General features: G+C 61.7%; 1 protein-coding gene across 3 annotated transcripts; it reads right to left on the reverse strand.

The window, feature by feature from the left end:
• Positions 1–772: 772 nt before the first annotated feature.
• On the reverse strand, positions 773–13,537 carry EDA2R (ectodysplasin A2 receptor). Of its 3 annotated transcripts, none has more exons than XM_075435432.1 (9): positions 13,434–13,537; positions 8,254–8,364; positions 7,400–7,578; positions 6,552–6,637; positions 6,122–6,286; positions 5,442–5,588; positions 4,415–4,896; positions 3,749–3,797; positions 773–3,322 (listed from the first exon to the last, which is right to left on the reverse strand). In XM_075435432.1, the coding sequence occupies exons 2-9, from the start codon at positions 8,338–8,340 to the stop codon at positions 3,027–3,029; spliced, it is 1,491 nt and encodes a 496-aa protein (XP_075291547.1). In that variant the 5' UTR covers positions 8,341–8,364; positions 13,434–13,537; the 3' UTR covers positions 773–3,026. The 3 variants fall into 3 exon arrangements, with proteins under 3 accessions (XP_075291547.1, XP_075291548.1, XP_075291549.1); XM_075435433.1 differs by lacking the exon at positions 13,434–13,537 and adding an exon at positions 10,981–11,049; XM_075435434.1 differs by lacking the exon at positions 13,434–13,537 and adding an exon at positions 9,219–9,267.
• Positions 13,538–24,779: the final 11,242 nt, after the last annotated feature.

Here is a 24,779-nt window from a genome sequence, read left to right on the forward strand (position 1 = left end):
AAGTCAAGTATCAAGTCCATTGGTTCCCAGCTGAAGAAATTCACCGCCCAGGGACTGCTGCCGCTTCCGAAGTCCAAACCGCAGCGCTACGCCCTGTGTTTCAGACTCTCGTGGTTCCCCTCTCCCGAGAGCTTCAGTGGGGCTCGTGGCAACCTGGCCAAAGGGGTCCCCGGGGGCTGAGCTCAAGGCCACCTGCAGAGATCGTGGCCCGTGTAAACACAGCTGATTTTGTCACCACGGCTGGAAGGAGGGTGCCCAGCATGGGCACCGGTGAGAGTGGGGAGCAGCCCGCAGGTGGGAGCTGGGGGGGCTCCATCACTGAACAGACCCCTCCCGCAAAGCTCTCGTGTGGGGTCAGGCCTGCCCGGAGCACCAACCACGGCCGCCCGCACCGCGACCACCACCGAGGCTCCGTACGGCACCGAGAATGGTCCAGACACACTGCAACCCACCCCCGCCTCGCGCTGCCCACGCCGGGCAGCCCAGCGCCGCAGGCAGCGTGTGCAGCAGCATGGCCGGGGCTCAGGGGCAGCGCCTGGCCGGGCAGGAGCTGCGGCACGGCACCCACCCGCCCAACACATCATATATGGCACGGCACCCACCTGCCCTACACACTGCATAGGGCACCCACCCGCCCAACACATCGTATATGGCACGGCACCCACCTGCCCTACACACTGCATAGGGCACCCACCCGCTCGACACATCGTATATGGCACGGCACCCACCTGCCCTACACACTGCATAGGGCACCCACCCACCCAACACATCATATATGGCACGGCACGCACCCACCCTACGCGCCACCTCCTCAGCCTCGAGGCAGAGGTTAAGTTTTCACCGTGAGTAATATTGCTCAGACATCGAACAGCTGAAAAATAATAGTTTATCTTAAAAACTATAAAGGGAATGGGGTTCATTTCTTTAAAGAAGGGAGAAAAAAAAAAATATCTAAAAACCAGTCCACCCAGTGGGTCCAGAGCCCACCCATCGCACACCAGCAAACTGCTCAGCCCGCATGGGAGGGACAAGCACCAGGACCCGCAGCACACGCGTGTGACAATGTCCTCGTTGCTCACCAGCAGTGGCAGTGGGATAGGAGGCGGCCGGCTCTGCCCCGCTGCCCGGTCACACCGAGGGACAACCCGCTGTGGCACCAGGGACACCAGCCAGACCCGCTCCAACTTCAAAGCCCCAGCTGGCGAGCTAAGCTGCACAAATGCTCTCACTCAGACAGCGGCAGGTGAATTTATCTTAATTCCTGCTGGAAGTGACTAAGTGTGTCCACAGAGGGATTAAATATTTATTCAAGTTTGTTACATGACTAATCCAGACGCTCTCCCCCTGCTGCAGATAAACGTCAGATGAGAAAGCCCTGACCCCAGGCTGCGTTTGCTGTAGCAGTACTGCTCTGAGTGCTCCGCAACAGACCAAGCGGTCACGAGAGCCTGACTCACCCCGGCCTAAAACAGGTACAAGGTCTGACACTTCGGGGTCTTCTCGAGCAAAAGCAATAAAATGACCTTGACTTCGGAAGAAACAAACAGCGGGGGAGAGAAAGCGTGACACGGAGCTGAAACTGCCCACGCCTCCCCTTATCCGACCACATCCTGAGCGCGTCCAAGCCTTAACAGCACTTAATGGGGAAAAGAAGGAGAACAGCAGCTATTAATACCCGTGTCCGGGCAGATCTGAGGCACGGGCTGCCTTCCCAGAAGGTCGCCCGCTCTTTCCGAGTACAGTGGTCAGATAAAGGCAAAGCCGGTGGCCGGCAGGGTAACAGTGCCACTTGCCGGCAGCCGCCACGGCCGGGGACCCGGTGACAGCGCTGGCCGGACCCAGCCGCAGCGTCCGGGAACAAAGCGACCCGGTGCCGGGGCGAGTCCACAGACGTCCCGGGTGTCCCGGGACAACGCTCACCGGGAGCTGCGGGTCACGGCCCCAGCAGCGTGGGCAGCCCCAAGCCCCCTCCGGCGCAGCCCCCTGCGCGGTGCCGCAGAGGCTGGGGCAGGCTCGGGACAGCACCGGCCGCAGCACCCGGGGTCAGGGGACTGCTGCAAGCGCTGACAAATCCTCTAGGAAGAAACTGAAAGCAGAAGGGTGCTCCCCTCCCTAGCAGCTACTCCCAGAAATGAGAAAAATAGGCTAAAAAAAAAAATTTTAAAACACGCCATGGCTGGCACAGAGGCGTCCCGCTGACTGCGACCCCGCCGCGGTCACAGGCTGCAGCCCCCGCTGCCATGGTCGCCGGCCGCTGCCGGGTCATGGCAGTGGAGCAGCCCTGCGCCTGCCGCCCGCGTCACCGTGGGGCCCCTCACCCAGCCCCGGTGTGCGGGGCCGGCGTGCGGCAGGAGCCCGGGGAGCGAGCCAGCACCGTCCCCGGGCCGGCAGCCACAGCGCTGCGACCAGGAGGCTGCGTCAGCCCACGCCAGGGATCAGCCCGAGACTCCCGCACGGAAACCGCACCGCTTCACGGGAAGGATGCGGAGGGGAGGGACGGCACAGGGAGGCCGATGGCTGGAGCCCGGCACAGCGGCCACGGCCAGGTCCTCCGCCGAGGACCGTCCGGCACAGGGGGAGAGCAGTGAGCGAAGTCAACTGGGAAGTGGCAGCTGGCACCGGGAAAGCAGAGCAGGGGCCAGACGAAGGACAGGAGAGCTGGCGTGGCAGGGAGGCGATGGCTGGGCCGCAGGAGACCGAGCCCGTGGCCAAGGGACCCCACGCCAACAGCACCGTGGCGCGGGCGGCACCACGGCTGCCGGCACCACGCTGCCGAGCATGGGCCTCAGTGCAGCCATGGCAGCATGGCGTCCGGAGGGGCCCGGAGCCCTCCTGCGCAGGGGCTGGGAGGGGGCACGGCCGCGGCCCCCCAGCGCTGCCCCGAGGAGGGATGCTCCCCCTCGCGCCCTGCTGTTCCGCCATGCCAAGACCATCTCCACGTGCCCCCCACGCACACCGCAGGGCGGCCGGACCCTCCCGCATCAGTACACCCAGTGCCTGGAGCCTCCCCCAGCCCGCCGCGGCCCTCAGCGCTGGCGGCCCCGCGCCTGGCCGAGCGCGAAGTGGTCACAGAGCAGCAGCAAGGCATCGAACCGCTGGAGCCGCTGCAGGGCCTGGGCCAGGAGCGGGACGGTGACCGCGTCCCCGGCGTAGGCGCAGTGAGCGACGAGCTGCTCAAAGCCAGACATCCGTCCCAGCGCCTGCGGCGCGACCCCCAGCTCCAGCGCCACGTGGCCGAAGTTCTTCGCGCCGTTCAGGGAAGGGTCCAGCAAGAAGGCGAGCGACTGCACCAGGGACCGGGGCAGCTCTGCTACCGGGAGACCTGCGGGCAGCAACACAGCAAAGCGGGGTCAGAAACCAACCCACCCGGCCAGGACAAGGACAAACAGAGCAGCAGGGCCCCAGCTCCTCTCCCTGCCAAGCCGCGGAAACGACATCCTGCCAGGGCAGGTATCTCCTCCAGCACCACCTAGCACGGAGCTGGCTCAGTCTCGGGGAGGCCGGCAACTGGTGACAGCCGGGCATCCATCCACCACCCAGCCGCAGACTGTTCAAGGCTGATTCACAGAAAATCTACCCTGCGAACTAGCACCAGAGGCCATGGAAGTCAGACGAGCCCCTGGGATGACTGGCACCTCCACGTAGCCACGCATGGACTTCTGGAGGAGGCTCCCTTCCCAGAATCTGCCTCTCCCTGCTACTCTCTCCAACGCTTGGAGAACAACGATGCGGCTGGAAGGACACCTACCCTTCGCCGTGCTGCTGATCTGAGTCACGAGGCTCTGGGCATCATCCACCTGGCGAGACAAGACCCCAAGGTTGGTGGCAGTCCGGCGAGACCAGCAACGCCTGTCACTGCTCCCAGGGCTGTCCCAGAGGCTCAGAGGGACGACACTTCTCCTGCCAGCACTACCACCCCACAGAGCCAAGGACCTCCTCGGGATGCTCCAGGGCCTCCCAGCACACTGCTTCCATAAACGGCCACCTGGAGCTAAGCTGCTAAACGCGTCTCTCTGCCAGACATCTTCCGAGCCTCGGCGATGTTAGTCACCAGGCTCATTACGAGCTCAGCAGGGAGGGAGGAGGAACCAGCCCCCTCCCCGGCGCCCGGTCAGCTCTCTGGAGAGCAAGAGGACAAGCACCACTCGAGGGCAGGTCAGTTACAGACACGCTCATACACTCAGTAAACCGACTCTGGTCTTACGGGCATTTGAAACTGCCCCAGCAAGTCCCGTCTCCACGGCTGGTGGCCTGCTGAGCTACACACCACCAAACATCTGGCAAAGCATTTTCGGTAATTACCAGTCAGGCTCAGATATTAATGGACCCCAGTCTGCGTCCCTAACCCGCCCTGTGCCCAAGCCCCCGGTGTCCGGTGGCAGCTCGGAGGAGCAACGAGGACTGAGGAACTTACCTGCTGCTCCCCGCTCTCAGCGGTGGGATTCGGGCAGGTGGAGGGCGGGTGCTGGACCCCCTCCTGCCCCGCACCGCCGGCCTCTGCCGGGACCCTCTGCGCCGCCCGGCTTGCCGCATCCTCTGGCCGCTCGCCGCCCACAAACTCGGCCTGGGTGGAGAACTTCTGGAGGTCCAGCTCGGTGCACTCCACCGGCGCGTGCGGCCACTTGTGCTGCATCTCGGAGGCGCAGGAGGAGAGGGGGGCCATGGCCTCGGCCGCGCCCGGCCGGGGGCTGGCGGGCGGCAGGACCCCGGCCAGGCAGTCGCCGCGGCCCGACGCCCGGATGAGGGGCTGGCTTTCCAGCAGGCTCCTGCCCAGCTGGGCTTTGGAGGCAGCACCAACCGCCATGGGCGACGGCAAGTCCGGCTCCGGCTGGAGGGAGGGGAGCTGGAGACCCACGGCTTCCCCGTCCGAAACGAACTGCACCACTTCCACGGGCCCTGAAACCAGAAACCGGCATGGCTGAGCGCGGCCCGGGACCTGCCCTGGCCCCTTCCGGGGTCCCCAGCCCCGCCGCTGAACCCGCTGGCCCAGGGCCTGTGGGCAGAGCCAGGAGCGCCCCGCCAGAGGCCAGGCCCCTGTCCCCCGCACCGCCGCCCAGCAAAGCCATCTTGGAGCCTTGCGCCAAGTTCTGAGCATGGTCGGTCTCTCCCAGTTGCAGGGAGGGCAGCAGTGGGCTGGGGGCCTCCAGAGCCTGTGGTGGTGGAAGCTTCTGGCACCTTCTCACAGAAGCCACCCCTGCAGCCCCCTCACTACCAAAACCTTGCCATGCAAACCCAACACAGAGCCATAGGGGCTGCGTGCGACCATTTCTGGTACAGAGTCTGCGAGGGATTAAGAGAGGTCCCAAACTTCATTTCAGTGGGGCTCAGACACCATCCAGCTCCATCCTTTGTCCCCAAGGGCATCTCAGTAGCCCCAGGACTGTGTGAGCTGGAGCCCAGCACCACCCTCCCCATCCCCAGAGCAAGGCAGGAGCAGGTACCTTCTGCCTGCCTGTAGCAGGGGCTCAGGTTCTTCATGCCCAGGCAGCAGGGACCAGACATCTGCTCCTCACACAGAAATGTGCCGGGCGCTGCTGCGGTCGGGAACATTGCTCGTTGGCCCGAGAAGTTCTGAGTCCTCAGAAAGACTTGGAGGATAGAGCAGAACCAGTCTGAGCAAAGGCTTGGCTTGCTTCCCCAGCATGTCCTCAGCCCTGTGGTATGTCTGCCAGCGAGGAGCCGGGACCCAGCAGCTCCCTGGCACGTTGCTGGATGCCAGCGCGCCCCAAGCCCAGCCACCACACTGACTGCCCTCTTCCCTCACCAGTCCTAGGGTCCTGCCCTGCAGAAAGCCACCCAACCTCAGCCCACTCCCGAGAAACCCCAGGAAGAGAGCATGCCAGCTCCGACTGCGAAACGGCGTTCTCCTCCCACCAACTGCGGCACGAAGGAGGAGGGAGGCTCCTCCGTGTCTTTGCTCAGGCAAAGCACGAGAGAGGTCCTGCAGATGCAACAAGCAGGATGAGGTGTTCATCTGGTATGAGCAGAGGGAGGTTCAGGTCACTGCGTGCCACAAGAGCAGCAATGCTACGGGCGATGCTCTGCGCAGCGAGGAGGGGGTCATGGGCACGTGTGAAGAGCAAAGGGAGCGGGAGGAGAAGCACTGCAGGCATTGGCTCACCTCGCTGGCACTGGCTCTTCCAGAACCGCTTGCAGTAGATGATGGAGAGCGCCAGGAGCACCAGTACAATGATGACCAGGGCACTGCTGGTCAGCGCGAGAAGAGCTGTGTCCTGGGGGGGTACGGTGGGGACGGCGACCTTCACCAGGTTTGTTCTGGACCGACCTGCAAACACACCAGCCACACACGCTGGAGCCCAGCTTGGCTGGGGCCAGCCCCTCCCTGCCCACCCCTCAGCGACCTCGCCTCCCCCAGCCGGTCTGCGGGACAGCGGCTTGCGCTGCGGCCAGCAAGTACGACCGGCGAAGGGACGGCGCGTCCGAGCGCACGCCTTCCACGCGGTCACAGCGGCTCAGCACGCTCCACGAGCCTGCTCCGCCGCGTCCCCACCACCCCTCCGCCCCAGAGCGCCTCGCCAGAGGGCACCTACACTGAGGCTCGGAGGAGGGCGTCTGCTTGGTGCAGGGGATGCAGTCCCAGTCCAGCTGCCCGCTGATCCGTGCCTTGCGGTAAAACCTGCCGACAGAGCAGAGGGTCTCAGAGCGCACGGCCCTGCCCGCCCGGCCCCAGAGGGAGAGGTGGTTTATCTGCCCCGTGCTCCGGCCCCGGCGGGCTGGGGTGCCCAGAGCCGCAGGTCCCCCCGTCGCCGGTGGACGCGCAGCCCCTCTTCCCGTCTGTCACCACTTTGGCCAAGGATCGACACCACCCGAACAGCCTCCCCCGGCCCCACGCCTGCGAAAGCGGGCGACAGCCATTCGGAGCTCCAGGAAGCAGGAACACCCCAGCCTACAGCTGCGCCTGGGACGAGGCTCACGAACCAGAGCCCCGAGCCGCTCCTCTGTCCGGCGCCCACTGCTCGCCCGCAGGCGGTCTGCAGCCCGTGGGCATGCCGCAGGCTGCCTCCGCGCAGCACTCCTCGTTTCGGCAACTCCTCAAACCCACCACCCGAGGCACGGTCTGTGCCCCTCTTTGGGGACCACCAACTGCAGTGGTCTAGAGCCGCTCATCTTCCCGGGCTTAGCCACCCCGGTGCCCACAGGAACCGCTCGGCCGGGAAGGAATTTCCTTCACCGCTCGCTCACGGGAGCCTTCAGGCTCCCCTCTCTGGAGCTCCAAGGGGGCCACCGGACGGGTCTGGTCTGCATGCCGTAGGCAGTGCCCTTGGAGCAGCAGCCCCGGGTCACCAGGGCTCCTCCGACACCCCCTGCTCCGGCCGGCCTCAGACGCAGCCCCCCGTGCGCCCCCGGGCTCGGCTCGAGCCAGGACCCGCGTCCTCACCCCGGCAGGCACTCCCCGCAGACCGCGTTGCTCGTCGCCGTGCAGTTGGACTTCTGGACGCGGTTGATGAGGGAGCAGGAGAGGCAGGGCTTGCAGCCGTGGTGCCCCCAGCTGTCCTTGAACTTCCTGGGAGGGCAGGCGACGCACCGCGCATCCCCGCCGCCGCCGTCGCCACAGTCCTGCAAGACACGAGCGCGGGTGCAAGGCTGCGGCAAGGACCCGCTCCGCGTCCCATGGCCGCACCGAGGGCACGGCCTCCCTTCTCTGGAGGCAAGGGGTGGAGGGGTTGCCATCACGTGAAGGGTCCTCAGAACCCGGCCGAGAGCAGCCGCCACCAGAGCAGCTCCGATGAGGGGGGCCCGCGGGGAGCCGTGTGCTGCCCGGCCGGGGCACGCTGGCCACGTTTCGGGAGGAGGGGGGCTCCGGCAGCGTCGTGCTGCAGGAGGCACCGCAGTGGGGGTCCCGCAGGGTGCCCGGGTGGGGAGCACCAGTCCCACCGCCCAGGCTGGGCCAGCCTCCTGCAGCCGTGTCCCGCTCGCGCCCACTCCGCGTGCAGCCTGGCCGGGCAGCGCGGCTGCACCCGCACCGTGGACCAGGAGGAAACGGGGATTTCCATCGGCAAAAAGGAAAGAGGACACCCGGAACCCCTTCCCGCCCGTTCACTTCCATTGCCTCGCCCTCCCACCCAGGGTGAGGGAAGCTGTTCACCGTCCCTTCCCACCGCGTCCCAGCCCTTCCCAGCACACCGGGACCCGAGACCACCCTTCCGAAGGGAGGCTGGCAGAGGATTCCCCTCGCACTGTAAAAGCATCGGTGCCAGATGGTTCCCGGTCCTTCCGGAGCAGCCGACTTACCTTGGAAAGCTCCTGCCCGGGCATGCAGTTTCTGCAGGGGGTGCATTTCCCGTGCTCATCCAGGTACTCGCTCTCTTGGCAGTGCATCGGGGCCGGAGAGGGGCCGGGAGCCTGGGGAGGAGAGGAGCAGAAGGCAGAGAGGTCACAGCCAGCCCCAACACTTCCCAGACGAGCAGCGTGCCCTTCTCTGGGCAGAAGGTTCTGCTCTGGCCAGGACGACAGCCGCGTTTCTTGGGCGTCACGGACGTCACCGCGGCGGGGGGCTGCTGGCTCCCACCGCACCGCAGGCTGCTCCGGCAGCTCGGGAACGGCTTCCCAGCGAGGCTGGGGATATGAACCACGCGGTTCTGCTGCCCCTTCGCAGCCTTCATGATGGAGCAAATGAAACTTCACCCCCAGTATCAAGGCAGACCCAGCGGTCGCACCGGTCACTGATTTGCAGGAGGGCAGCGGGCTCTGCCAGCCCCGGCTGTAGGTCCATCGGCAGAGAGCTTGGCCCCAGCAAAGCGCCAGCTTCAGGACCTGGCAGCCCAGCTGCGGCCAGCGTGGCTGCGTTGGTCTGACACGACCAGGCGCCGGTGGCCGGCCGTGTCCCCGGCAGAGCAGGACACGCGCCTGTGTCCCCGCCATGCAGGCTGCCCAGGCTCCGGCTCCGCACGCGTTCCGGCTCGGTGCGGGCCAGCCTGCGGACATCTCAGCGGAGCGGCAGAACAAGCACCCTCCTCACTCAGAAACACCATCCAGACCCCCCCGCCGGTCAACCAACGGCTGAGCTGAAGCTGATGGCAGAACCGCCCCGGCCTCAGCGGAGCCATGGTCCGCACCCTCGGCTCGCAGCGGAAGATGGGACCGGTGTCCCGCTGAGAACAGGCAACTCAGACCGAAGCTACAGAACGGAGCAATTTATTTGGAGTTTTGGGGCTGTCTGTTCTGTTCGTTTCCGCATATTCTAGGTAGGTTCTTACCACGGTGCGCAATCAAATCCACCCCCAGCAGACCAGTCTTCGTGTTGCTTTTCCCATAGCTTTGCGCAGCAAGTCAGGAGAGAAGCAGTGTTCACCCAGCCCTGGGAGCCAGACTCGTCGGCTTCCGGACACCCGTGAGGAGCAGGGAACACCCCAGCACCCCGCGCAGCCTGAACCACCCGGGAGAACCCGGCCTCTCACGCAGAGCCGTCCCGCTGCGCAGCCTGCAGAGGAGGAACGGCTCAGCCGGGACGCCCGTCCCCTGCCAGGCTCCAGCAGCGAGGGGAGCGGGCTGCAGGGCCCCGACCCCCAGCCCCCTTCCCCTCGCACCCGCACCGATCCCGGGCACCCAACACAACGTCCCACTGCAGCATTCCTCCGCAGGCCTTTTCCGCGCTCCTCCGCTTAATCCCCCACCACTCCCTTGCCGGCTGCCCTTTGGAAGCAGACACTTGGCCGGGCTCCCCAGGCTCTGAGCGGCCGGGATTCATCGGCGATGAAGTCTGCCCCGGACGAGCATAGAAAGTGAGTCACCCCTCGCCGCAGCTCCCGCGCGCGGCCGGGTCTCGCTGGCTGCTGCAAGGAGAGGCAGCGCAACCCCGCGAGGACCAGCGATGAGAAGCTAAGGGAGCTAAATTTATCTTGCAAACATCTCGGGAGGGGCACAGTCACAGCCTATAAATAGTGTAAAGGTTAGTGACGTACCGAATAAATCAAGGAGATTTGTCACCATCTCAGAAGGTGGCGAAGAGGGAGCTGGGTGCCAATGCCCGGGGAGAAGCACAGGGCTAGGGTTCAGCTACGGGCTGAACGCAGCAGGAAAAATTACAAGGGGGGAGGTAGGCTCGACAGGGGTGAGACATGGCTGCTTCGGAGGGCTGGCACGCTACCGGCCCGAACCCGGCGAGCTCGGCACCCGCAGCCCCTCTGCCCGGCGCCCGCATCCCCTCTGCCCGGCGCAGGGCGGTCAGGGCTGCTGACGCTCTGCTCCGAGCTCGACTCAGGCTTCCTCTCGTAACAAGAGCATAAAGCTGTGTGAAACGGAGTTGCAGGCCACAGAAAAAGAGCCGATGCGCCAGAGTCTGGAGAGCAAGGGGACCGATTTTCATCGGCTCTCCAAAGAGCTCTTCTAACACGAGAAAGCAGTACTGGTGAAAAAGACCAACCCCAAGCCCTCAAACCAGCAGCCTTTTCGGTGAAACTGTCCTGCGAACACAACGCGACCATGTTCCCTCACGTATTCACAGACGCTTCGGCAGCGCAGCGGGGTCTGCAGCCAGGGACGCGTCCCTCGCAGCCCCCGTCCCCAGAGGGGCCACAGCCTAAACCAGCTCCCCAAAGACAGCGGGGCACACGGGCGAGCGGCGTTCTGCGCCCGCGCAGCCCCACGCCGAGGACGCCTGCCAGCTCCCCGGCATCGCCCGGGACGGCGGGGAGCCCCGCACCGCAGCTCGCCAGCAGAGCCACCGAGCGCAGAGCAGCCCCGCTGCTTCTCGAGGCCCAGTACAGCGATACACGGAACGAACGCTTTGCTGAGTATCTGGCACGAAATCCAAAGCTGTGGGATTTTTTTTTTTCCCTTCACTCCCTATTCTAACAATAGCAGAACCAAGACACGTAATTCGTAAGCGGAGCACACATCCAAACCACACAGCACTGCCCCAGTAAGGCAGAGATTTCTGATAATCTAATAAGCCACTAAAACAGCTAGTCCTAATTAGCTGAAACTAAAAAACAAAAACAAACAACCAAAGCCTCCCACCTCTTTGGAAACTACAGGGGATCCCAAGGTGACTGCCAGAGCAACAGATTTTGTCTGCCGAAGAGGAACACAAACTTGATGCAGTATCAGGGCACTTCCAGGTTGGAGGGAAGCAAAAGGTACTGCCACCGTTTCAAGATGCATGAACTCTTCTAACTTCAAACCACCATAATTCGCCGAAGGACTCTTTCACTGTCTCAGTGGGACAACGTGCCCACGCAAGGGGAGCGAGCGTGCTCCCCACCGCGCTGTTGCTCACGACAGCAGAAACACGAGTTGCTGAATGAGTTTCACTGCATGAGATAAAAAGCATTTCGGCAAAGTGACGGTGCAAGCCGCAGTTCGTTCACCTCCGCAACAGTTCCGGAGCTCTGTCACTTTATTTTTCCTGTGAAAATGTAATTTCCAAAGAAATTAGACTCTCTGGGACTCTAAACTATTTACAAGTTTCTCTCGTGTCCAGCTAACAGATTCTGCTAAGAAAAAAAAGGAAGCCCATAAGCAAAAGGGCACAAAACCATCACCAGCGAAAGCGTGGGCGCGCCTGGCCCTCCCCGTCCGACTGCAGCCCAGCAGGTACCGGTGGGCAGCAGGAGACGGGCCCGGCTGGTCCCTGCCCCCGGCGCAGACCCCGTCCCCCCGCGCCGCGGGTCTCTGCTCGCCCGGGACAGGGGCTGCCGAGACCACTCCAGGGGCTCCGACACCCGCACGCTGGCCCTCCCACGCCGCGGCGTGAGGCTCCTACCCTGCCGCACGGCAGAGCGGGACGGGCAGCAACGGCCTCTCAGAGGAGACACTTGTGTACACCGGAACGTAAAACCAGGGAGCTGAGACCCTAAGTAAGAACCGCAAGCGAAAAGGAGGGGGGAAAACCAGCGTGTTCTCTGGAAAACATGACTGCGCGCCTCACGCATGGCAGTGTCCAGTCCCAGCCTCCCGCGTCTCTGCCCGGCCAGCGTCCCTCCGTGCCCCCCGCACCGCAAACCGTGCTGGGAGCGGCCCTGCCACCCCTGCAGGGCACCTTGTACACGACAGACTGCTCAGGGAAGCAGAAATAGGGGAAAAAACGCCGAATCTGAGCTTTTCCACATGGGCTGGGAATCAGCAGGCTTTCCAGTGCATCTGGAAACTCTACGCACAAGGCTGACCACTGGTTTAACTGGGAGCGGCCAGGACGTTACAGGTGCTTTAGGGGAAGTGCCCCACGCTCTGGCAGGAAGCACCCGGGGCTGGCCTCGTCTCCCTCGGCCGCACCGCGATGGCCCCGGGTTGCGGGGGGCTCGCTGTCTCCTCCAGTCCCCCGAGACACCACCGAACCCCGGCGCAGGGCAGAGCGCAGCGTCCGGGGTTGGCCGCCGCTCCCACCCAGCTCTGCCGCGGTGGTGGGCAGCCGGGGCTGGGGTCCCGGCGGACGGCGACGTCCCTCCGGCACGTTGATGGCTTCGGTCCCGGGGTCGCGGTACCGGGCTCTGCTGCTGCGTTCGCTGCACAGAGGTTTGAGGAATGGTTACCGACTGGGACCGTAACCACCGAGTTCCGCCAAGCTGTGGCTGCCCCCCTCGGCACCCACGCTGCGCCCGTCCCCGCAGACCCCCGCATTCCTGTCGGGTCTGTGCCCACGCCGACCCCTCCGCCACTCGCAGACCGGTGGCGGACGCTGCGTCCCTCTCCGGGGGGGCCCGGTCTCTCCTCCCGCTCCCCGCCCGCCCCGGTTAAACCGGGCACCGGGGGGGCAGGCGCCCCGCGCGACCCCTGCCACGACGGCCGGAGGGTCCGCGCTCACCCCGAGCCTCGCACCGCGCCCCGCAAACCCCGCGCGGACCCGGGCCCCCCGTTCCGAGCCAAGCAGCAGAGCGCGGCTGGCAGGCACGCGCGCAGTGCGGTGCGGCGCGCGCCCCGCCCGTGCCGGCGGCCGCCCACGCGGTGCCGCCCGTGGGGCCAGATCCCGCCGCGCCGGAGAGCGCCCGCCTCCCCCCCCTGCCCCCGCACCGGCAGGCCCCGGCCCGACCCACGCGGGGCCAGCGCCCCGCACCCGCCCCGCAGGCGCCCCCCGCCGCCCGCACGCGGGAAGGCGGGCCGCGCGCTGGGATATGCCCGGGCACGTCTCGGCGAGGGGCTCCGCGGCAGCACGGCCGCCCCGCAACCCCCCCCTCCTCCCCCGCACCGGCTGCCGCCCGGCACCCCTGGCCTCCGCCTCCCCCGGCCCCGGCCCCGCAGCCCCCGGCCCGTGTCCCCCCGGCGCTCGGCGGTGCCCACCGGGACCGGCCGCGGCCCACGTGTGTCGCCGCCGTCGCCCTCGCCGGGTGCGGAACCCGTGTGCGGGAGCCGCCGCAGCCCCCGCCGCTCCCCTCCACCCCCCGATAGCTCCCGCCCGGCGGCACCGGTACCCGCACCGGGGAGGGTCGGGACAACGGCGGCGGCGGGCGGGCGGGTGCGCGGTCCCCGCGACTCACCTGCGTCCCGGGGCGGGCAGGGCAGGGCAGGGCCGGGCGGAGCGGGCAGTGCGGGCAGCAGTGCGCGGGACCCCGCGTGCAGCGGAGCGCAGCGCGTCTCGGGCACCGGGGAGCTCCCGCCGCCACGCCCCGCCCCGCCCCGCCGCCTCCCATTGGCCGGCGCGGCCGCCTGGGCGGGGCTATGCCAAGGAGCGGCCTGTGCGGGGGCGGCCGGGAGCGGCGCGGCGCGGCGCAGCGCCACCCGGCGGACGGGCGGAGCAGCGGCCGGGCGGGGACAGCCCCGCGCTGCCGTGCGAACGGCTCCTGCTGCGGCACCGCATCGCCGTGCGGCACCCAGCTGCCCCGTGCGGGGGGAGCCTGCTGCCCCGGCAGCACCAGCGTGCCCTGGGTGCCGAGAAGGCCAGTGGGATCCTGGGGTGCATTAGGAGGAGTGTGGGCAGCAGGGCGAGGGAGGGTCTCCTCCCCCTCTGCTCTGCCCTGGGGAGGCCCCATCTGCAGTGCTGGGTCCAGTGCTGGGCTCCCCAGTTCAAGAGAGATGAGGAGCTACTGGAGAGAGTCCAGCGCAGGGCTACGAGTTGAGGAGGGGACTGGAGCATCTCTCCTACGAGGAGAGGCTGAGGGAACTGGGCTTGTTCAGCCTGAAGAAGAGAAGGCTGCGAGGGGACCTTCGAAATGCCTCTAAATATCTGCAGGGTGGGGGTCAGGAGGACGGGGCCAGACTCTTTGCAGTGGTGCCCAGTGACAGGACAAGGGGCAATGGGCACAAACTGAAGCAGAGGAAGCTCCAGCTGAACCCGAGGAAGAACTTCTTCCCTCTGAGGGTGACGGAGCCCTGGCCCAGGCTGCCCAGGGAGGCTGTGGAGTCTCCTTCTCTGGAGATATTCCAGCCCCGCCTGGCCGCGGTGCTGTGCAGCCTGCTCTGGGTGACCCTGCTTGGGCAGGGGGTTGGACTGGGTGACTCACAGAGGTCCCTGCCAACCCCGAACATTCTGTGATTCTGTGGTGCTGTGAGCACCGGCCTTGGCACTCCCTGCCCAGCGCACCGTGCCTCCACCGCCAGCTCGCCAGTGTCCGTCTGCCGGGCCCAGTGCGAAGCCTTGCTGTCCTCCCAAACTGCGGGACGTGGAGGGCAGGCAGGGTGGGTGCTGCTTCGATTTGGCAGCTCGGGCAGTAGCTCAGTGACAGCTGTTGAACGAGGATGGGGCCAAGCTCTGTTCAGTGGTGCCCAGCGACAGGACAAGGGGCAGTGGGCACAAACTGAGGCACAGGAAGTTCCTTCTGAACATGAGGAAGAACTTCTTCCCTCTGAGGGTGACGGAGCACTGGAACAGGCTGCGCAGGGAGGTTGTGGAGTCTCCTTCTCTGGAGATCTTCAAGACCTGCCTGGACAAGGTCCTCTACAGCCTACTGTAGGTGACCCTGCTTCGGCAGGGGGTTGGACTGGGTGACCCACAGAGGTCCCTTCCAACCCCAAACATTCTGTGATTCTGTGATTCTGTGAGGATGCGTACCTGAGCTGTGTCTGGCTTTAAACCTGTTATTTTGGGACATGAACCCATTTCTCTCTCTTTTTTCAAAATTCAAGCAATCTCTCTCCAGCAAATGCTTTTGAGAAGCTCCAGAATCACAGAATGGTTTGGGTTGGAAGGCACCTTAAAGCTCATCTGGTTCCAACACCCCTGCCATGAGCAGGGACATCTTCCACCAGCCCAGGGTGCTCAGAGCTCTGTCCAACCTGGCCTTGAACCCTTCCAGGGAGGGGGCAGCCACAGCTTCTCTGGGCAACCTGTGCCACTGTTTCACCACCCTCACGGTGAAGAATTTCTTCCTAATATCTAACCTAAATCTGCCCTCTTTTAGTTCAGAGCCATTCCCCCTTGTCCCATCACCACACACCCTTGTGAAAAGCCCCTCTCCATCCTTCCTGCAGGCCCTTTCAGGTACTGGAAGGCTGCTCTAAGGTCACCCTGGAGCCTGCTCTTCCCCAGAAGCTCCCCACTGTCACTGTGTACCAGCTTCTAGAGAAGCCAGACTGTCCGACTGGAGAACCAGAAGGATTTTAGATGAAATTCAATGAACGTCCTCACTGTTCTCTCACGGAGTCTTCTGATTCTTCGCAGCTCAGTGCTTCACCCAGGTTAGTGATGCAGTCTCCACAGGCAAGAACACTCAACAGCAGTTGTTCTGCAGGGGGTGAGGATGACCTCATCCTCCCCGTGGGGCAGTTTGCCGCATGCGGGTCCGTGCCTGATGCAACCGGCTGCACCGTGACGCCACGGCCCCTCTCGCGTCACGCAGGCGGCAGCGCGAGCGGCCAGCTCTGGTGGAGAGCTCTGGGCAGGCAGGACGGCCAAGGACGTCGGCACCAGCTGCCAGGAGGCTGGCATGGGAGTTGTTTCACTGAGCAAAGTTACGTCAGCAGAGGTCATCTGCGGGACTATTTTCCACCAAAAAGCAGATTGTATCCAGGTGAAGGATTTGCAGTAGAGCACCCGGCACACCACGCCGGATGGCCGGTGGGTTGCGATTCGCAGAGCTGCCCCGAGCCCGTGCGGGTCGTGGTGGGTCGTGGTGGGTTGTGTGGGTTGTGGTGGGTTGCAGTGGGTTTTGGTGGGTTGTGTGGTTTGTGGTGGGTTGTGTGCGTTGTGGTGGGTTGTGTGGTTTGTGGTGGGTTGTGGTGGGTTGTGTGGGTTGTGGTGGGTTGCAGTGGGTTTTGGTGGGTTGTGTGGTGGGTTGTGGTGGGTCGTGTGGGTTGTGGTGGGTCATTTGGGTTGTGGTGGGCTGTGTGGGTTGTGGTGGGTTGTGTGGGCTGTGAGGGTTGTGTGGTTTGTGGTGGGTTGTGTGCATTGTGGTGGGTTGCAGTGGGTTTTGGTGGGTTGTGGTGGGCTGTGTGGGTTGTGGTGGGTTGTGGTGGGTTGTAGTGGGTCGTGTAGGTTGCGGTGGGTTGTGGTGGGCTGTGTGGGTTGTGGTGGGTTGTGGTGGGTTGTGGTGGGCTGTGTGGGTTGTGGTGGGTTGTGGTGGGTTGCGTGGGTTGTGGCGGGTTGTGGTGGGTCGCGTGGGTTGTGGCAGCTGACGCACAGCGCTGCTGGGGCGCTGGGAAGCTGCGCTGCAATGGGCAGCCTGAGCCCACCGGCACTGCGGCCGAGGGTGAAGCTGGGAGCCCCGCTCTCGCCCCGGTTCCTTTCTGTGGGGTTCTGCCGCACGCCTCTGTGGCCTCTCGGGACCCAGAGAAGGCTGCGCGTGGAGCTGGAAACGCCGTCATGCGGTGGGGATGCTCCCTGCCAGAGCATCGCCTCACAGCCCCGCAGGCGAGCGCCCGTGCTGCCCCGAGGGTGGCTGGCAGAGCTGGCAGCGACGAGGGCAGTGGGCAGGGTGACGAGGGCAGCGGGCAGGGCGACGAGGGCAGCGGGCAGGACGACGAGGGCAGCGGCAGGGGGACGAGGGCAGCGGCAGGGTGACGAGGGCAGCGGGCAGGATGATGAGGGCAGCGGCAGGACGACGAGGGCAGGGGGCAGGGTGACGAGGGCAGCGGCAGGGGGACGAGGGCAGCGGGCAGGGCGACGAGGGCAGCGGGCAGGGTGACGAGGGCAGCGGGCAGGATGATGAGGGCAGCGGCAGGACGACGAGGGCAGCGGCAGGACGACGAGGGCAGCAGGCAGGGTGACGAGGGCAGCGGGCAGGATGATGAGGGCAGCGGCAGGACGACGAGGGCAGCGGGCAGGATGATGAGGGCAGCGGGCAGGGTGACGAGGGCAGCGGGCAGGATGATGAGGGCAGCGGCAGGACGACGAGGGCAGCGGGCAGGATGATGAGGGCAGCGGCAGGACGACGAGGGCAGCGGGCAGGATGATGAGGGCAGCGGGCAGGGTGACGAGGGCAGCGGGCAGGATGATGAGGGCAGCGGCAGGACGACGAGGGCAGCGGGCAGGATGATGAGGGCAGCGGGCAGGGTGACGAGGGCAGCGGCAGGGTGACGAGGGCAGCGGGCAGGGCGACGAGGGCAGCGGGCAGGATGATGAGGGCAGCGGGCAGGGTGACGAGGGCAGCGGCAGGGTGACGAGGGCAGCGGGCAGGGCGACGAGGGCAGCGGGCAGGGTGACGAGGGCAGCGGGCAGGGCGACGAGGGCAGCGGCAGGGTGACGAGGGCAGCGGGCAGGGTGACGAGGGCAGCGGCAGGGTGACGAGGGCAGCCGGCAGGGCGACGAGGGCAGCGGGCAGGGTGACGAGGGCAGCGGCAGGGTGACGAGGGCAGCGGCAGGGCGACGAGGGCAGCGGGCAGGGTGACGAGGGCAGTGGCAGGGCTGCCCCCTCGGTCGCAGCTCGGACCGCGGCGGGCTGCAGCGGCGTGCCAGGCTGCGCCGGGGAGCGACCGCCTGCCGCACGCCGGACGTCCCCGATGCGGGCATCGCTGCGTCCATCCCAGCGCTGCACATCCGACAGGTCTGGGTGTGCTTCGCGGGCTGGGGCCTTCGAGACGTTAGCTGCAGCCTGCAGGAACACGTCCCGGGTGCCTGCTGGTGTGGCTGTGACTACCCGGCACGCTCGGCATCGCCTCGCCGCCATTACGCTGCAACTGCGTAACATCATCAACAAAATTACTGTCTCAGGAGCTGGCAAAACCACGAATCCTGAAGCAGGGAGCGAGATGTGGAGGCTGCTCTCGCATGCTGGAGTGCTGGTGACACTAGAGGGCACCAAGCCCAGGCACAAACCCATCGCCACACGCACGCAGACACACAGACACAGGCACACAGACACACAGACACACAGACACCGACACAGACACATACAGACACACATACAGACACACAGACAGACAGACACACAGACACACACAGACAGACACACAGACACACACAGACACACACAGACACAGACAGACACGCAGACACACAGACACACAGACACCGACACATACAGACACACAGACAGACACACAGACACACACAGACAGACACACACAGACACACAGACACACAGACGCACAGACACACACACAGACACACAGACACACACACAGACACGTACCGTCCGACACGGGTGGATCCCCCACTCCACAGATGACGTGGTGACACCGTCCCACTCGTACCGTCCCCTGGCCCCCTCCCGCCGTCCCCTCCATGTCGGACCAGCGCTCTGCCCACCCCTGTCAGAGTCGGGCTCCGTGCGGGCGCGGAGGTGGTCAAGGCAAGGGGAGCAGCGCCGTGTTCCTGCTGCAAAGGCGCTGGTGCCCCTGGCGTCCCGGTGAGACCCGCCGGAGGAGCTCCACGCAGGGCCCGGCGCTCAGGCAGGCGCGGTGTCCGGCTGCAGTCCCAGCCCTGCCAGGCTGACATTTCTCCAGCTTTAGTTCTCGCTTTGCGGCCAAGGCCACTTCCTCAGAGCCACCTTCGTCACTTACCTTGTGAGAAAAGATGCTTTGGGCTGGGCTCTAAATTGAGGGTGAGAAATTTCCCGTTATTGCCTAAGACATAGCTGAGCAGCAGAGTTTTGAGGTGGTTTGTGACTTCTTTGTTCTTCGGTTCAGCGCCCTTTCCACTTACAGTCCTCAAAATCATGGGGCGTGCGTTGGGAGGAACTTGTCCTCTTGCCTGGCCGCGTGGCGTCTGCTGCACCCTGCCAGCGAAGCTGCAGTGGACAGTGATCTCTGGTAGTGCTATGTCCCTCACCCACTGGTGTGGGACGCTGGACACCCTTCCTGAGAATGACGACCAAAACAGTGCTGGGGGGCACAGGCTGTCTCCAGCCCTTTGACCAGAGAGGGCCGCCCCAGCTCTGCGGGGAGAAGGTTATCACAAAGGCACGTGGAGCCAGAGCCAGAGGGCCTGGGCTGGGCCACCACTCTGTGACCACCGACGCCGTGGTCACGCAGCAGAGCTGACTGCTCACGCACCGGTCCCTGCCGCGGCGCCTGCCGTTTGGCAGTGCCACCCCTCTCCGGCCGAACCGGAGCCGACACGGCACCTGGGCCACGCCGGGATTCATCTGCGGGGCTGGTGCGGGACCATCCCACCAAGAAAACAGCAGAGAGCAGGCGTCCTTTACGCCTGCCGCTCGGACTCCTGCTGAAGAGAGCCCGTCTCTGCCCCCGGACCTGGGATCAGACGTGGGATCCCACCCAGCGCTCGCCCCACGGGCAGCACTGCTGCCCGCAGCCATCCAGCTGTTGCCCCCTTTCCTCGGCATCCTCCAGCTTCCCGCTGCGCTTTGGTTTTCCACTCCGAGGCATTTTGCTCTTTCTGTGCTGCGTATCTCACTTGTCTTGAGCAGCTCGCTGGTGGTTTCCAGCTGCCATTTGTTTACCTCACCCCCGAGTGGGAATGCCCGTAAGCGGCTGCTGGTTCTTCTCCCGCTGGGTCACAGGCAGCATCGCGCTGCCAGGCCTGCAGTGACCCTCTGACTGCTCCCGGCTGCGGGCTGCCCGCCGAGCCTTGCCGTCACCAGCCGCCGCGCGTTGCCCTTCTCCGGCAATCAATGCTCTGCTCGGAGCAACTCCTGTACTCAACCCTATTGCTGACATAAGTCTTGCTGGACATAATGTGCTCGGTTTTGGTTCTTTCCAAGCTCTTCAGGTAGTCTTTCTTAAAGGAAAAAGGATAGGAGTATCCAGAGAGGCATTCCACTTAGTTTCACACAATTACAGCCTTTAGCAAAACTGTATTTACAACTACGTAAGGGAAACAATCACACGTAAGTGGGCAGAGAAGCAGAACTGTTTCTGACGGAGTTACGCTAGCATCTTGGAGCCTTGGAGCTATCACCTTGCCGTCGGCAGCCAGCCGCCCTCCTGACACCGCAGCGGGCTCTGTGCTCCCCTGCGCCAGCCGGGTGGGAAAAGCGAGGAGGCAGCCGTCCATCAGAGGTCCTGCCCTCTGTCACTGCCTCTGCTGCAGCACGAGCTTCCCACAGGCTTCCTCAGCCTTCCTCGGGGCCAACGCTGCTGTGCAGAGCACTGGCAGAGCGGCAGAGGGGCCTGGAGCTCTTTGGCAGCAGGGAAGAGAACAAAAAGAAACTCTAATCTGAGAGAAAAAGGACAGGGAACGATGTTAACTTTCTCACATTCCCAACCGGGAGGGTGAATAGCTCTAAACGGTAGAGTCTGCACACCAGCAAGTCGCAGCTCCAGCCAGCTGTCACGGACCCTGCCGCAGGGTTACGCATTCAGCTTTCTTACCTACATCGCAGTTCAGTCTAGAGCTCAGATTCTGAGTCCTCTACTAACAGCTGACATTTACTTAGGGACCACAGCAAATAAGGGCTCGTTACAGCTCCCACTGCAAAAAATCGGTGCACAGAAACCACACGTGCTGCTGTTCTCCCTGAGTATGTCTGGTGGGCCATCACCAGGACACTCCGAACTGTCCAGTATCATTACTGCCCTGCCAGTGGAAAAGGCCTAAAGAGATAAAGAAACAAATAGATCAAACAATCAGAATGCATAAGTTGGCGAGCCCCAAGCAAAAACGAACCTGGCAAAACAAAAAGTGCAAAATATTCCCCCAGTAGGTAATTATTATTCTGACCGCTGGCTCAAGGACAAGGTGGCATGAACCTGACAAAAAGGACCACATGCAGTTGGCCAGAGCTACGTAAAGCTTTGCAGGTACAGGCGAGGACTCGATTTAAGAGAGGGAAAGACTCCAGACAGGGAATTACCGAAGAATAGAAGAATGAGCTTCCAGGGCCACGCCAAAGGACCCTGCAGCCCGGTACCCTGACTCTGACAATAGCCAGATGCTGGGACAGGAGGAAGAGAATGAAAACAGAGCACAAACAAACACTTATTTAGTAAACCTTGATGGAATTCTCTTCCTTGATCTCTCTGGTTTGCTCCCAAACCCGCGCACAAAAGTCGCATCCACAGAGCCTGTTGGTGAGGCGTTTCACGGTCAGCAGCCTGTTGCGTACGGAAGCAGCTCCTTTCATCTGTCCTAAACTGGAAACCCAGAGCTTGTCTGACAGCCTCCCGTTTTCACGTTACAGGAGGAAGGGAGCAATCCATCCCCGGGCACCATGACCAAGCCGAGGAGCAGGAGAGAAGAGATTGCTTCTTCAGGTACACTGCAGCCCAGTCCTACTTGCTTATTCTGCTTCTTGCTTGCATGACTGGTGCTGCTAGACTGCAGCTGCAAAAACAACACTGCTTTTTATCTACATCTTCCAGTCTGCTCTCGGTAAAGAGCAGAGCTTAAGCTTTCTGCAGGGAAGGATTTCACTCGTTGCCACTGCGTCCATCTGATTTCGCAGACATGCGACTCCTCTGGTTTCAATCGCATGCAGTCCATTTGCAGCTGAACACAGCCAACCTTTAATGTGTCCATACATCAGGTGCCAAAGCTGGCAGTCTAGAATAAATAATTAAGCAGAAACTCAGCCATGGCAGTAGCAACCTGCTGCCTAAAGTACATGTGTAGGCATGAATGTAAATTGACTGTTCTTAACCACCTGGCAATAACTATGGCTGTTACACAGCTACGGCGTTATTGTACAACTAAATAACATTTCAGCCTTTGACAAATGAATGTTGCAAAGAACTGTTTCAGGACAGCCACAGCATGAAGTCTGCTTAAATCAGTGCAATTTTTTAACATACCAGGCTCTTTGGGCAACCTTTTGTTCTCACTGGTACCCACAGCCTCATTCCATGTCAATTGATTACATTCTTTGAATTGATTTTTCAAACTTCCTTTCAAATCCGTGAAACAGCTTCCTCTCCATGAGAGGCTTGTTGGTGTTCAGGCGCTGCAGGCATTACTTATTACTGTTTTCCACTAAAACCTGAGCCCTGACCTTGCATCTTAATGTTGACCTGTGGAAGCTAAGGAAGAAAATTCTTTCTTTTTTCAATCACTAAAAAATTTCTGGCCAGAAAAGGCAAGTTCTCTTGTCGAATAAAAAAGTGTTATAAGCACTAGCTAATATACCTTACTCTTACGGAAAAATTCAGACTTGTTTATAAAATGTCAGCGAACTGGTGCTGCCCGTTCCCGAGGAGTGCGTCACGCTGCAGGTGAAGCCACCGAGCATCTCGCAGCCGCGGGCTGCACCCCGCTGCGAAGCTGCGCGGCCGCTGCTTGCCCTGCAGCACCAACAGTGGCAACGAACCTGCGTACACACGACGGTGGCTGTCCGGACAGCAGGGCTAGAGGTCTGCTGCATACGTTAAAAAGCAGATCTTGCTCCTCTCTTCCCTAAATTTTCAGCTGTTTTCACATGCACGAGAAGCAAGACTCAGTTTTCAGTTTTCTCTGTCTCACGCACAGAGGCCCCAGCGCAGCGGAACGCGGGAGCGAGCTGCCTTTTAAGCAGAACTGAGCACTGCCAGCTCCTCTGAGATCCACTGGCAGATGGGAGCATTCAGTAACTAATATTTTTGTTGAAAAGTGTTGTTTTATTAACATCAAAATACTGCTAGGAATCATACTGATTCAGAAGGAGTTTTTAGCAGCTTTCTGAGGTGCTCTCTCAGTGAAGGACAGATTCAAATTAAAACACTAGCTTTTTGCTTTTCTAAAAGAGGTATTTCAGCACAATATCATGTCACAAAAACACTGGAGAGATTTTAATTTTGGGTTCAGGATGGACTTTCCAAGCTGGATGCCACGTGTACGAGAGAAAGCCTGTAGTTATCTACCACCCGTCTCTGTATTTATAGCCTTCGTTTATGGCTATGTTATTGTTTGGTGGCCTTTTGTCTTTTTTTGGCAGTGACAACGACTTTTCTGCTGTAATATGAATGAGAAGCCGTGTCCATGAGCGTATTCCAGGTCATTTTCACAGCACAGTGGTTGCAAACACTGGGCAGGCTGCTTGGCAGGACGTCTCTGCTGGCCTGCTGTGGGGCAGGCAGCTCCAGCACTGCCACGCACGCTGCTATGTGGGTCTGCAAAAATAGAAAGCTCCTTAAAGAGGGGCCTGGACCATAATTTCTCTTGATGTATTTCATGGAGGAAGGGGTCAGAGTGTGAATCTTCTCTGAAGGTCGGGTGGACACATTTGAGCCAGGACCTGGTGCACGCAGAGCTTCAGGTATTTCTCAGCCCAGGCTATTGGAGCTCCCGGGGAGGCTGCTTAGGAAATTAGGCAGTGTCACTGTTTAATTTGTTTCTTCCTAGGCTCATGTTCTTTTGGAAGAACGAAGCAAACCAGATGATCTTCTTTTCCTCCTGCCTCTGGCCTCTTCTCTGGCTAACTTCGATCTGAGCACTTTTGACACAGTTCTTACTTCACTCACCTAACTGTGGACTTCACCTTTTCTGCTGTAATTTTTGGCTCGTTGAACAGGGGACCTCCAAAGTACTCGTGCTTTCGACTGCGTTCTATTGCATGGATATTTTTGTGGACAGATCTCCTGCCTTTTGTGATTTTGGGCACAGTTCCCCTCCCAGTGGGACCCTCTCAGCATTCTTAAGAACTGCAGCTATTTTCTACACCAGGAAATAGGATCGGAGGAGCTAGCTAGCCAGATGAGAAATAAGGCAGTTATTTTTGGAGGATAATATGTGTTGGAATTTATTTCACCTCTAAGGGTATACTATCATCAAAAAGTGACCATTTGTCCGTTTTTCACAAAAGTGTTTACCCTATTTTTCCAGAAATGTTCCTGAATCCAAATTTTAATGAGGCATTTTGTCTTTAAAAAACTCCAAATAATGGCTCCCATGATAAGAGTAATAAATTTTCTCATTGCAAATTAGTAAAATAATAAATGCTGTTATGAATTCTGCAAAGAAAATATTTTCAAAGAAAATTCGGCAAAATATACTGCAAAACTATTATAGCACAATGCTGCAAACTTTTCTGAGGTAAACACTACCTAAAACATTTGCATTTAAAAAAAAGACTTTTCACTCAAAAAAAAGTGTGGAAAAGCAGCAACTGCTTCCCATGAGAAGTATGTTACCGGCTCTTTTTATCACGATACAGCCACTGAAGATCAGCAGAGCAGGCAGCAGAGGAGGACGTTTCTCCTAGTCACCTATCCTCCCCTGCCACAGGATGCAGCCAAAACCAGCCCAGGGTGCTCAGAGCTCCATCCAGCCTGGCCTTGAGCCCTGCCAGGGAGGGGGCAGCCACAGCTTCTCTGGGCAGCCTGGGCCAGGGTTTCACCTCCCTCATGGGGAAGAATTTCTTCCTAATATCTAACCTAAATCTGCCCTCTGTTAGTTCAGAGCCGTTCCCCCTTGTGCCATCACTATACACCCTCGTGGAAAGCCCCTCCCCACCCTTCGAGAGGCCCCTTCAGGCACTGGCAGGCTGGTTATCCTAGCTGGTTAGGGTTTCTTTGATAGTTCGTTGACAGCGGTGAAGGCTGGATTCAAACAGAAGAGTCTTCTACACAATTTCTTT

This window comes from Opisthocomus hoazin, chromosome 14, assembly GCF_030867145.1.
Source record: "Opisthocomus hoazin isolate bOpiHoa1 chromosome 14, bOpiHoa1.hap1, whole genome shotgun sequence".
Classification (NCBI taxonomy): Eukaryota; Metazoa; Chordata; class Aves; order Opisthocomiformes; family Opisthocomidae; genus Opisthocomus; species Opisthocomus hoazin.